The 14,373-nt window shown below is 41.3% G+C and overlaps 1 protein-coding gene across 4 annotated transcripts in view; it reads right to left on the reverse strand.

Moving 5' to 3' along the window:
• Positions 1–14,373, reverse strand: part of ASB3 (ankyrin repeat and SOCS box containing 3) — a 153,512-nt gene that overhangs the window by 25,988 nt on the left and 113,151 nt on the right. For all 4 annotated transcript variants that reach the window (XM_073554034.1, XM_073554031.1, XM_073554032.1 and 1 more), the window contains one exon: positions 10,036–10,281. In XM_073554034.1, coding sequence (XP_073410135.1) covers positions 10,036–10,281 — 246 coding nt within the window. The remainder of the gene's footprint in view (positions 1–10,035; positions 10,282–14,373) is intronic.

The following is a 14,373-nucleotide window of genomic DNA, read 5'->3' on the forward strand; positions in this document are numbered from 1 at the left end:
AACTCATTACTACAGTGATACAGTGTGGTCTGACAACCATCAAATCATTACTGAGAACCTGTGAATGCAAATCCATTAATTAATTGTTGTCTGCTGCCTTATGAATGTGGATTCCTTTTCCTGACCAAGGTCAGGGAGCATTGTTAATAAGCAATGTGGCAGCTTAAGCTATTTGAGGTGTGTGATAATGGAACGAAATACAATATCCTAGAGGTCATTAAGAAACCGCTCCATTTTACACTTCTCAATGACTGTAATATCCATGCAAATGATAAAAGGTAGCAGTGGTGGCAGGCTTTCCTCCAATCTCTACATTGTATGCAGATGAGGAGAATATTCTACCTCTTGGAGGACTGCAGTGACTGACCCCAACACAATGGGAGCCTATGTGCAATATGCCATTGAATACTTATATGATGTAATACCGACGTCAAAACACAATGTAAACAGAACCTAGAAATTAAGAGCTATTTTTCTCAAATAGCAGTAACCGTCATTTTAATTTTTATTTTTTTCATAAATCAATAATACACATAAAAACAAGCAATTTTGTAATATATTATATCAGAGAAATCTGCTTCTTTCTCCTCCAGTACTTATCATTCACTTTCAAAATTATCAATTCTGCTGTAAAAATCTGTATTCAGTGAAGACAGACTGCAACATTACTGAGATAAGAGATGAAAGTTGCTACTGATAAGTTTCTATGTAGATGGAGGAGGAGCTCTGCCTCTAGCTTTTCCATCCCCCTCTGTCCCCTCTACAGATGACTGCTACTGATAAGATTATTTAACCCCTTCGCACCCGAGCCTGTTTATGCCTTCGTGACTGGGCCAATTTTTTCAATTCTGACCAGTGTCACTTTATGAGGTCATAACTCTAGAACGCTTCAACGGATCCTACTGATTCTGACATTGTTTTCTCATGACATATTGTACTTCATGATGGTGGTAAAAATTTTTAGATATGATCTGCACTTATTTGTTAAAAAAATCAAAATTTGGCAAAAATTTAGAAAATTTTGCAATTTTCAAACTTTTAATTTTTATGCCCTTAAATCAGAGAGTGATATCGCACAAAATAGTTAATAAATAACAGTTCCCACATGTCTACTTTACATCTGCACAATTTTGGAAACATAATTTTTTTTTTTTAGGAAGTTATAAGGGTTAAAAGTTGACCAGCGATTTCTCATTTTTACAACAAAATTTGCAACACCATTTTTTTTAGGGACCACCTCACATTTGAAGTGAGTTTGGGGGGTCAATATGACAGAAAATACCCAAAATTGACACCATTCTAAAAACTGCACCTCTCAATGTACTCAAAACCACATTCAAGAAGTTTATTAACCCTTCAGGTGCTTCACATGAATGAATGGAATATGGAAGGAAAAAATAAACATTTAACTTTTTTTCACAAACATTTTACTTCAAAACCATTTTTTTTACTTTCACAAGTGTAAAAAGAGAAAATGAACCACTAAATTTTTTGTGCAATTTCTCCCAAATACGCCAATACGCCGTATGTGGGGCTAAACCACTGTTTGAGCACACGGCAGAGCTCAGAACGGAAGGAGTGCCGTTTGACTTTTTCAATGCAGAATTGGCTGGAATTGAGATCGGATGCCATGTCGCATTTGGAGAGCCCCTGATGTACCTAAACAGTGGCAACCCCCCACAAGTGACCCCATTTTGGAAACTAGACCCCCCAAGGAACTTATATAGATGTGTGGTGAGCACTTTGAACCCCCAAGTGTTTCAGTAAAGTTTATAATGTAGAGGCGTGAAAATAAAAAAATCATTTTTTTTCCACAAAAATGATCTTTTAGCCCCCAATTTTTATTTTCACAAGGGTAACAGGATAAATTGGACCCTAAGAGTTGTTGTCCAATTTGTCCTGAGTATGCTGGTACGCCATATGTTGGAGAAAACTACTGTTTGGGCACACGGTGGGGCTCGGAAGGGAAGTAGTGACGTTCTGAAATGCAGACTTTGATGGAATGGGCTGTGGGTGTCATGTCGCGTTTGCAGAGCCCCTGATGTACCTAAACAGTGGAAACCCCACACAAGTGACCCCATTTTGGAAACTAGACCCCCCAAGGAACTTATCTAGATGTGTAGTGAGCACTTTGAACCCCCAAGTGTTTCAGTAAAGTTTATAATGTAGAGGCGTGAAAATAAAAAAATCATTTTTTTTTTCCACAAAAATGATCTTTTAGCCCCCAATTTTTATTTTCACAAGGGTAACAGGAGAAATTGGACCCTAAGAGTTGTTGTCCAATTTGTCCTGAGTACGCTGGTACGCCATATGTTGGAGAAAACTACTGTTTGGGTACACGGTGGGGCTCGGAAGGGAAGTAGTGACGTTCTGAAATGCAGACTTTGATGGAATGGTCTGTGGGTGTCATGTCGCGTTTGCAGAGCCCCTGATGTACCTAAACAGTGGAAACCCCACACAAGTGACCCCATTTTGGCAACTAGACCCCCCAAGGAACTTATCTAGATGTGTGGTGAGCACTTTGAACCCCCAAGTGTTTCAGTAAAGTTTATAATGTAGAGGCGTGAAAATAAAAAAATCATTTTTTTTCCACAAAAATGATCTTTTAGCCCCCAATTTTTATTTTCACAAGGGTAACAGGAGAAATTGGACCCTAAGAGTTGTTGTCCAATTTGTCCTGAGTATGCTGGTACGCCATATGTTGGAGAAAACTACTGTTTGGGCACACGGTGGGGCTCGGAAGGGAAGTAGTGACGTTCTGAAATGCAGACTTTGATGGAATGGTCTGTGGGTGTCATGTCGCGTTTGCAGAGCCCCTGATGTACCTAAACAGTGGAAACCCCACACAAGTGACCCCATTTTGGCAACTAGACCCCCCAAGGAACTTATCTAGATGTGTGGTGAGCACTTTGAACCCCCAAGTGTTTCAGTAAAGTTTATAATGTAGAGGCGTGAAAATAAAAAAATCATTTTTTTTCCACAAAAATGATCTTTTAGCCCCCAATTTTTATTTTCACAAGGGTAACGGGAGAAATTGGACCCTAAGAGTTGTTGTCCAATTTGTCCTGAGTCCTGAGTACGCTGGTACCCCATATGTGGGAGAAAACTACTGTTTGGGCACACGGTGGGGCTCGGAAGGGAAGTAGTGACGTTCTGAAATGCAGACTTTGATGGAATGGTCTGCGGGCGTCATATTGCATTTACAGAGCCCCTGATGTACCTAAACAGTGGAAACCCCCAATTCTAATTCCAACCCTAACCCCAACGCACCCCTAACCCTAATCTCAGCCCTAACCATAACCCTAACCACAAACCTAACACCAACACACCCATAACCTTAATCCCAGCCCTAGCCCTAGCCCTAACCCTAGCCCTAACCCTAACCCTAACCCCTGCATTTTTTTTTTTACTTTTTTTTTTTATTTTTGTCACAAGATCGCTGCCCTGCGATCTGACTCATAGTAACGCCACTTCACCTCTGATCATCTGTCAGTGTGAGATCAGAGGAGAAGCAGCGTTACTATGTGACAAGATCGCTGCCTGGCACATAATAACGCGACTTCTCCTCTGATCTCACAATGACAGATGATCAGAGGTGAAGCAGCGTTACTGTGTGACAAGATCGCTGCCTGGCACAGCTGTGCCAGGCAGCGATCTAGTCACACAATAACGCTGTTTCACCTCTGATCAGCTGTCAGTGTTAGATCAGAGGGAGAAGCCGCGTTACAATGAGGGAGATCGCCGGGAAACAAGCAGCTTTCCCAGCGATCGCTCCCATTGGCTGCTGTGACGCTGACGTCATCGGGACCTGAACCAATCAGGTCTCGATGACGTCGGGGGTCCCAGCATGCATTGCGCACCGGGATCCCCGCGTTGTAAGGTATGTGGGGGTCCCGGGGGGCACAAAACCGCCGACAGTAGATAAACGTCGGCGCTGCACAAAGCCCAGCAAGCGCCAACGTTTATCTACTGTGGGCGGTCGTGAAGAGGTTAAGCTGGACATTACATTTATATATCGTCCCACTGCTGGGTGTCCATGGTTGGACCTCGGGTTATGCTTGGCCCTCATTCTTATTGAGGTCATTTTTGACACATGGTAATTTTTGACTACAGGTTAGGACCGTCCTGACTGGGTACACCTTGCTGATGGTGGGATGGCTTTTACACTTTTTTTTATTTATTTTTTTTTTTTTAACAAAAACAGTGTTTTGCTAAGTACGCTATATTTATATGCACTAATGCTTTTTACTTACTTATAGGAGGGTATAAGTTAATTTCTATCTTAGGTTTTGTGTCACAGGGATACCATGACAGACGGACCATTAGATTGCAGCGTCTGGTTTCAAAAACTCCTGCACTGAATAGAACAGGTTCGCAATATTATTAAACAGTGCAGGTTTCTTCCTTGGTGGCAGTGAAAGGGTTAATCAATTCAGTTGCTCTCTTGGAGCTCTTCAACCTGGATTGACTCAGCTGTTTAGTGTTGACCACTCCCCTCTGCTATAAATGCTCGCCACTGGCACTTGGGAGTTGCCAGTGATATTTTTTACTGCGTGGTTAGGAATTGGAGGTGAAGTTCATGTTTGTAGTCCCCGTTCTTCAGCGCATGCAATTTTCATCCATAATTCTGCTCCTTCAACAGGAATCGTTCTTCAGGAGTAAAATGACGAGGAATGGTTTTCTTCATCTACGCAAGGTGTTCTTAATAATTTAAGGAGGATGGGTTCCAAACATAAGTGTCATGATCCAGGATGGGGTTTCGCTTTCACCCGTTCTGGTCAGACTGGGGGTTAATTGTTCTGCCTCTCTCTGGCAGAGGGCGGCTATTTAATGCTCACTGGACCTAGGTCCGGTGTCAGTTATACTCCTGCCCTCGGCTGAGTTAGTTAACCTCTTGTGTACGTGTGCCTTGTGCCTGATAACTTGTTGCTTGTTTGGTTGTGATCCGGTTCTGTCCCTGTTACGAGTTCTGCCTGCCCCTCTTGTACCGCACCCTCTCTCGTGTATGACTCTCTGCTCGTCCCTTTGGTACCGCACCGCCCTCTTGAGTATGACCTTTGGCTTTGTCTGACCTCCCGTCTGTTTATCCCACCTGTACCTCGTTTGCCCGTACTGTGGAAGACCTCCGTTTTGCCCACTCTGAGTTTTCTATCTTCTCTGAAAGCTGGACGCTAAGCCCCGCCCCTTGCAGTCAGATGACCGTAGGTCCTGTGCCGGCTTGCTAACCTTCAGCGTTCAGGTCCTGTGCATCTGTACTTTCTGGCTGTTCCTGTCCCCAGGGGTCCCTACAGTGAGGGTAAGTCCCTGCTCAGTGGAGGCTGTACACCGGCGCTGTCAGGATCCTGATAATAAGAGTATGGCTGATCGGAAACACTTGGTGGGTCTGGACCCGAGTGCTAGTGATTTGGTGTGGTTGTCCTTGGAGAACAATCAGTTGAAGGTTCCTTCCTGGAAACTGGCACCCAGTTTCATCGACCTCTATAAAATAGTTGCCGTTAATTCAGTAGCGTTTCGCCTTGCTTTACCACCTACTTTCAAGATTCATAACGTGTTCCACCAATCACTTCTCAAAACATACACTTTTCCTCTGAACTATCTTCACCAGCACCTTTCCGAGTCATTGTTGATAGGAATCTGGAATTCAAGATAGCAAAGATTATCGATTCTCGTGTTGTACACCGGTCTCTTCAATATTTGGTACATTTGAAGGGTTACAGTCCTGGGGAGAGAATGCGGGTACCAGTGTCGGATGTGCAAGTGATCAGGTTCGTCCAGTTTTATCAAGCTTCACATCCAGACAAAGCTGATTCTGAGATTCTGGAGGTCCCTCTTAGGAAGGGGGGTACTGTCATGAAGATACCGCAACAGAGAGGGGCCAGAACAGAAGTTTTCGGCATCTGGTTACACAAACTCCTGCACTGATTTGAACTGTTATACATTCTTATTACACAGTGCAGGTTTCTTCCTTGCTTGCAGTGCAAGGGTTAATCAGTTCGGTTGATCTCCCGGAGCTCTTCAACCAGGCTTGTCTCAGCGATTTAGTGTTGGCCATTCCCCTCTGTTATATATGCTCATCACTGACACTTGAGAATTGCCAGTGATAGTTCTTACTGCCTGGTTAGAAGTTGGAGGTGAAGTTCGTGTTGGGGAGTAGGCGTGGTTCAGGAGATTTTTGTGTTCATCCTAATCCCCTATTTGGCTTGACCTTCCTATACCAACCCTGTGTTCAACTATGTTGTTTGGTGAGTGTATTTTGTATGATTGTAGTTTTTATTTATCCATGTCCATCTCTCTTGTTTGTCTGTCAGTGTTATCCTATACACTTCAGCATCACACTTCTCGGGGTGGAGAAGGGAACAAATAACGGATAATATAGGAGTACAGCAATTCACGTGACCCCGACGTCTCCACCTTAGCGAGTAATCCGGGGGGACAGAGATAAACTAAGTGCCCCAAGATCGAGGAATTGGGTATTCACCCAAAGTCCCTACTCACTACAAGACAGTTTGTCTGTTTAATGGCCCGTGTGAACATGCTCCTACATGTTGCATGTAGAACAGCTTATACTACAGCTCATTTCTTTTGGTTTTGATAAGATTCAATGTAGAGTGGACAGAGGAGGTAGGAGCTAGAGATAGAACTTTTCCTCCGCCTACATAGAAACTTTTGTGTTTTTTGCTTTTTGTTTTCTCTGGTTAATGGTCATGTGTTAACATGCACTTACATTGTGCATACACATTAACTTACTTTTCTCAGTTCAGATTTGTTTTTTATTCATTTCATTGTGCATTCAGTGCATATAGGGGTGTGACCGCCCTCTTTCTGAGCTGGGAAAGCCATCCAGTCTGGCCTAAGCTGTTACTAGTGGTTCAGCCGCTCGACCCTTATTCACATTCACGCCACTTGGCAAGTGAAAAGGTTTTAAATACTAGAGCAGGGACTGTCCCACAAGGGTTGCCGTGACGTGGCGGGATGGCTTGTACATTATTTTGATCAAAATTATGTTTACTAAATACCCTTATTATTATTATTACCTTTATGCATTATTTGCAGTATATTTTTTACTTTTTAGTTCAGGATATTTGTGTTTTTTGCTTTTTGTTTTCTCTGGTTAATGGTCATGTGTTAACATGCACTTACATTGTGCATACACATTAACTTACTTTTCTCAGTTCAGATTTGTTTTTTATTCATTTCATTGTGCATTCAGTGCATATAGGGGTGTGACCGCCCTCTTTCTGAGCTGGGAAAGCCATCCAGTCTGGCCTAAGCTGTTACTAGTGGTTCAGCCGCTCGACCCTTATTCACATTCACGCCACTTGGCAAGTGAAAAGGTTTTAAATACTAGAGTAGGGACTGTCCCACAAGGGTTGCCGTGACGTGGCGGGATGGCTTGTACATTATTTTGATCAAAATTATGTTTACTAAATACCCTTATTATTATTATTACCTTTATGCATTATTTGCAGTATATTTTTTACTTTTTAGTTCAGGATATTTGTGTTTTTTGCTTTTTGTTTTCTCTGGTTAATGGTCATGTGTTAACATGCACTTACATTGTGCATACACATTAACTTACTTTTCTCAGTTCAGATTTGTTTTTTATTCATTTCATTGTGCATTCAGTGCATATAGGGGTGTGACCGCCCTCTTTCTGAGCTGGGAAAGCCATCCAGTCTGGCCTAAGCTGTTACTAGTGGTTCAGCCGCTCGACCCTTATTCACATTCACGCCACTTGGCAAGTGAAAAGGTTTTAAATACTAGAGTAGGGACTGTCCCACAAGGGTTGCCGTGACTTGGCAAGATGGCTTGTACATTATTTTGATCAAAATTATGTTTACTAAATACCCTTATTATTATTACCTTTATGCATTATTTGCAGTATATTTTTTACTTTTTAGTTCAGGATATTTGTGTTTTTTGCTTTTTGTTTTCTATAGAAACTTATCAGTAGCAACTGTCATTTTCTATCTCAGTAATATAAAATCTGTCTTTAAGGAACACAAATTTTACCTGTAAATTGAGAATTCTGAAAAGGAATGATTAGTACTGGTGGAGAAAAAAAGCAGATTGCACTAATGAAATATATTGTAAAGTTCTTTATTTTCCATTGTAATATTAATTTGTGAAATAAAAATTAGAACGACTGTTACTCTTTAAGTGATTGCGGACGACCCCATGACTCAAAATGTCAGGGTGGTCCACATGTTTTGGAAAGTCATTGCAGAGTCAGCAACTGCACTTAGACAATGCAGCTGCAAGGACCGGGCAGCCAGCTGTCAGACAGGAGGATTCACTCAGAGTCCCCCAGAGAGAACAGAGATGGTTTATCATCATATCTGCCTTCATAGCCGCTTTATGCAGCGGTTAGAAATGTCATGCAAGATCAGCTCAGAAAGCCAATTTTGCCCTGTAACTATGGCTATTTTATGCCAGCACCAGCTACAGCGAAAATCAAGAATTAAAAGAATGTATTTAAAAGTTGAAATGCCTATTCAAGATCCTTTATGACCATAAGGGGAAAACAATGTGTGAATTAAATGGAAAAAAGAAAGAAAAGCAGGAAAACAAAATTTTAAAAAAGCCACTGCTAGTCTAATTTACCATTTTTAGCACCATCCCGTACAAAAAACAAAAATGTATCCAATATGTAAAAAATGGTACTTAAAGTGAGCGTAATACAATTTTAAAAAAAAGTATCTTAGGTATCCTTTATGGCCCTAATATCTGAAAAAAAAGAAACAAAAAGTAAAACATATACAGGACTGTGCAAAAGTATTAGGAAGCTGGGGAAAAAGGTGCAAAGTACGAATGTTTTCAAAATAGAATTAGTTTATTTTTTATCAATTAAAAAATGTAAAAAACGCAAAGTGAATGAAAAAAAAAAAGAGAAATCTAAAATCCCATCAATATTTGGTGTGATCATCCCTTGCCTTCAAAACAGCATCAATTCTTCTAGGTACACTTGTACCCAGTTTTTAAAGGCAGGCATATACTTATCCATAAGGCAATACCATTCGGGAGGTGTCCGATTGGCTCCATATAGGGTACGTAGATACGGCACTCATGGGTATGCCAGGTTCTCGGATAGGCTCCCATCCCATAGTATATGTAGAAAAAATCCGGCACGCCAATCTTCAAAAAATACCAGACTTATATTCTACAAAGTACAGCCCAATAGCGTGTAAAGTGTGACGTTCCGGCCTATGCAACCTTTCTCAAACATGCACCAGAATATTTGGACCTTAGGGTTAACTTGCTGATTAGCGCTATAGAAATGCGACCACCGTCGCTGTGAGCAAGGCGCCGATTGACTCCATATTTATTGTTAAGCAGAACGACCTCAAAAATACAGCCAACATCATTAAAGGAAACTTGTCATGTAAACAAAAAATGCTACTAACCTGCAGATGTGGGGTTAATCTGCAGGTTTATAATGTTCTGAAGCTGCCTAGCACCACCAGTACTGAGAGCACCCTTGCCAGGAGCAAATTAACTTTATTCCTCCCGCGAGCCTCTCCTAGTAAAGAAGAACAAGAAGTCCTGGAAGTGTTGATATGAACCCCACAGATTCCTGATCCTAACATCATCGAGCCTGTCTGGGATTACGTGAAGAGTTAGAAGGTTTTACACAAGAGACATCCACAGACCTGAGGTTAGTTCTCCAAGATGTTTGGAACAACCTCTCTGCAGAGTTCCTTCAAAAACTATGCACAAGTGTATTTATGAGAAATGATGCTCTGATGCTGTTTTGAAGGCAAAGAACGATCACAACAAATAGAGATTTCATTTTTATTTCTTTTATTTATTAACTTTGCATTTTCTAAATTGCTAAAATTAAATTATTAACACTGCTATTTTAGAAAGCACACACACACTTAAGTGTGTGCGGGACAAAAGTGGTTATTATTTTTTTTATTTACAATGTGCTAGCAAATTCTACGAGCTTAATATCAACTGATAATCGTGTACAAAAATGACATAAAAGTAATGTACATCAGAAGAACATAAAAACAAGTAAATAAAACAGCTTACCCTGCAGCTTCCAGCAAAGGTGTAGGGTCAAATCCAGCTAGTAGCAAATAGGGCAGCCATTCTTTGTAATGGCATTCATATAACTGTTGTCTAAATGCATCCAGTTGATCCCCAGAAGGCAATGGGCAGTGCTGGCTCAGAAAGTAACGAAATAAAGGAAAATTGCTGTGTTTCAAACATCTCATTAGGTAAAAGCTTGACAGCTGGAATCCATATTTGAGAAGAAGCAGAGCCATTACTGAATGCCTAAAACAGATAGGAACAGTTCAATGCTTAATGAAACCACTGTTTAGTTATTGCAAAGAAATTAACAATTTACTCTTACTCTGTATAAAAATCATTGTATCAAAGACAAAACTGGATATTAAGATATGTTCACTGACTTTCAAATCATAAATGCACCCTTTTCAGATCATGTTAGAAATCAGAAATTATAGTAAAAGATGACACATTTTTCTCTATTTAGGACAAGTACAAAAGAAGCAGCATAAAATACAATATATAGCAGTACTAAGCAGTGTAACTGTGATTCCAGCTCTGGATTAAACTAAATCAGTCACTTGATTCATCACAACTTGGGTGTCTCTGTCTCTGCTTGTTTTCTTGCTCTACCCCAAACCCCTCACCTTTCTGCTCTCCTTAGATTATTATACTGCTGTAACCTGACAGCTCAGTCTGCTGGGTGTCCATCATGCTGTGACAAAGACAGATATGATATGCGCTTTAAAGTGGATTGAGAGCTCAGATGTCAAAGAGAGGGAAATAGCGCAGGGGGCCCAAGGGGCCCATGGCCAGATGGCTCATTAAAGTCTTTTTTGTCTCCATTGGCAGCACGCATCAGCTGGCAGGGAGCATTCCTGAGGCTCCACTGCCGGCAATAGCAAATTGCAGAGTAGCTGCCGTAAACCGCTCTCAACTTCCTGCATGGAACTATCTCTATGAGTAAGCTGGCGCCAAGAGTCACACCAGCTGCTTCACTTAGCAGATAACTGGTCAGGAGAGACTGGAAGCGGGGGATCAATTGGAGGGGAACAAGAAAACTTTTTTTGTTAACACAGTGGGTAGAAAACGACACAAGTGGGATAAAGGTGGGAGAGAGGACATGAAATTGTAATGAACTGGGGGTAGTGGTATAAATAGGACATTAAATTGTAATGAATTTGGGGAGGGGTGAATAAGAGTACATGGAATTGTAATGAAATGGGGGGAGAGGACATGGAATTGTAATGAAATGGGGGGAGAAGACATGGAATTGTAATGAATTGTGGGTGGTGGTAGGAGAGAGGTCATGAAATTGTAATTAATTGGGAGGGAAAACTATGAAATGGAATTGCAATGAATTGGTGTGGGAAAGTATATTGATTTGTAATATATTGGGGAGCGTTTGGAAAAAGAACATGAAATAATAAAGAATTGGAGTGCAAGTGGAAGAGAGAACATTGATTTGTAATGAACTGTGGGAGGGATGGGACAGAGGACATGTAATTGCAATGAACTGGGGGGATAGGATGCAGAACAGGGACATAATGAATTGTGGTGAGAAGCATGGTGGCTAATTAATTTATATTTTATTGGAAAAAATGGTTAAAATGGGAGGCAGGGTGCCGACTTATCAATTTTTAATTTTAATGGTGGGTTTCACAGTGCTTAATTATACAGTACAAATATATTGTGGTGCCGCGGTAGCACCGTACACAGTGATGAGGCAGTGACCCAAAAAGTTTCAACACAAAAGTCTATTTACTGTGTTACTTCACACATTAAAGTCTAATTCCCACAATTGCATAATATTCAGAATCCACTTCGGATAAGTGCATATAACCTCAGTGCATATTATCAGTGTTAAATTCACACCAGTTCATAGCACTACACGGCTTTGTATCACAGTCCCTAAACATGCCGGACTTCACCTTGTCCAGTTTCCATGGGCGACTGCACGCCGTGCCAATGTCTCTCACAGCCTCCTTTAGCCTGCAGTCACGACACACGCTAGTCCACCTCTGACTAGTTCCCGTGGGTGTCCTGCACCACTGTATCACAGTCTCTACTCACAGCCGTACACAGACATTGACATCCTCCTGTCTGCAGCTGTGACACATGCCAGTCCTCCTTCGGGCACAGGACAGCCTAACCTCCGGGTCTCCTCCGGGCACAAGACCTGTCCACATACGAGACCAGTCGCCATGGACGGCAGCACTGCTGTGTACACTGTGGGGTACTAGGCCTCACTCTGGCCCTGACACACCTGAGACTCACTAAGAACTCACTAACCCTTTCCTGCAGGGTTTTTAACATAGCAACCTGTGGCTTTCAGCCACCTGGAAAACCTGGGTCCGGAATGGAATAGACTGCAACACTAACATACTAGAGAAAACAAAAAGCAAAAAACACAAATAAAAAGTAAAAAATAAACTGCAAATAATGCATAAAGGTAATAATAATAAGGGTATTTAGTAAACATAATTTTGATCAAAATAATGTACAAGCCATCCCGCCACGTCACGGCAACCCTTGTGGGACAGTCCCTACTCTAGTATTTAAAACCTTTTCACTTGCCAAGTGTCGTGAATGTGAACAAGGATCTGACCCATTAGTAAAAGCATAGGCCAGACTGGATGGTTTTCCCAGATCAGAAAGAGGGCGGTCACACCCTTATATGCACTGAATGCACAATGAAATGGATAAAAAAAACTGAAGTCTGAACTGAGAAAATAAATTAATGTGTATGCACAATGTAAGTGCATATTAACACATGACCATTAACCAGAAAAAAACAAAAAGCAAAAAACACAAATAAAAAGTAAAAAATAAAAATTGCAAATAATGCATAAAGGATCCCTCGATCCTTGTTCACATTCACGTCACTTGGCAAGTGCAAAGGTTTTAAATACTAGAGTAGGACTGTCCCACAAGGGTTGCCGTGACGTGGCAGGATGGCTTCTACATTATTTTGATCAAAATTATGTTTACTAAATACCCTACGGCCTTCATACACCTCCTTGCATATCCTGGGGAGACTACACAGCGACCCCCTACATGTAACATCGGTCACTGCTTCACCATTGCTATCCCAGCTATGCTTGTGACCGTAATGCATTCCCATAGCCTCAATACAACTCCGTGTGTATCCTGGAGAGAACACACAGTGCCCCCCAGCTGTAACAGGGGTCAATGCCTCACTATATATATATATATATATATATATATATATATATATATATATATACACACACACACATATACACATATATACCTATACACACACACACACACATATGTATATAGAAACACACAGCGGATGAAATAAGTATTGAACACGCCACCAATTTTCGGGCACACATGATCACCCGGCTACTGCAGCTTCTGGCACGGGAAAAAGCGCTGCAAGGGAGCTCAAGGACGGTAAGTAGGATGGTTTACTTTTTTGTATGTTTTTCTGATGGGGGCCATGCATACCAGGATAGGGATGAGGAAGCATGCATACCAGGATAGGGATGAGGTGGCCATGCATACCAGGACGGGGATGAAGAGACATGAATACCAGGATGGGGATGAGGGGTCCATGCATACCAGGGTAGGGATGAGGAGCCATGCATACCAGGATAGGGATGAGGAAGACATGCATACCAGGATAGGGATGAGGAGCCATGCATACCAGGATAGGGATGAGGAGAAGCCATACATATCAGGATAGGGATGAGGGGACAATGTATACCAGGCCTATACTCTAGTCAAGACGTTTTCCGTTTTTTTGTGGTAAAATTAGGTGCCTCAGCTTATACTCGGTTCGGCTTATACGGTGTGTGTGTGTATATATATATATATATACCGTATATATATATATATATATATATATATTTACAATTTTTGGAATGTTCAAGTAAACTTTGGAAAATCCACTAATCCATCATAAACACAGTCTCGACGTTAAAGGATTTACTGAATGTTAATATAAATTTAAATATCTTACAAAACCATTTGAATAAATCTTGACCCTAATCTGGCCCCCGAAACTATATTAAAAGTTACAACAAGCCATTAAGATTTACTTTCCAAAAATTAGTCACTAGCCATGGATTCCATTTAAAAGCTGTCTGATGGAACTCACGTAGAATCACAATAAATTCCAGCTCTGGAGTCTGACTACGGTGTTTGTTATTCTGTTCACACTCCGCTCTGCCCTAAATAACAAAACTCGGCTAAGAAAGCCGGCCACTTGCAGTCGATAGATTTCAGCAATCATACCTAATGGCGAAAAAACAAACAAGAACAATGATACTCGGTGACAAGTGTTGAACAAATGAAACCTGAACTAATTTGATTTCTCCGGTTTAAGAT

This window comes from Dendrobates tinctorius, unplaced genomic scaffold (genome assembly GCF_039654945.1).
Source record: "Dendrobates tinctorius isolate UK_male_01 unplaced genomic scaffold, ASM3965494v1 ptg000205l, whole genome shotgun sequence".
In the NCBI taxonomy this organism is placed as follows: domain Eukaryota; kingdom Metazoa; phylum Chordata; class Amphibia; order Anura; family Dendrobatidae; genus Dendrobates; species Dendrobates tinctorius.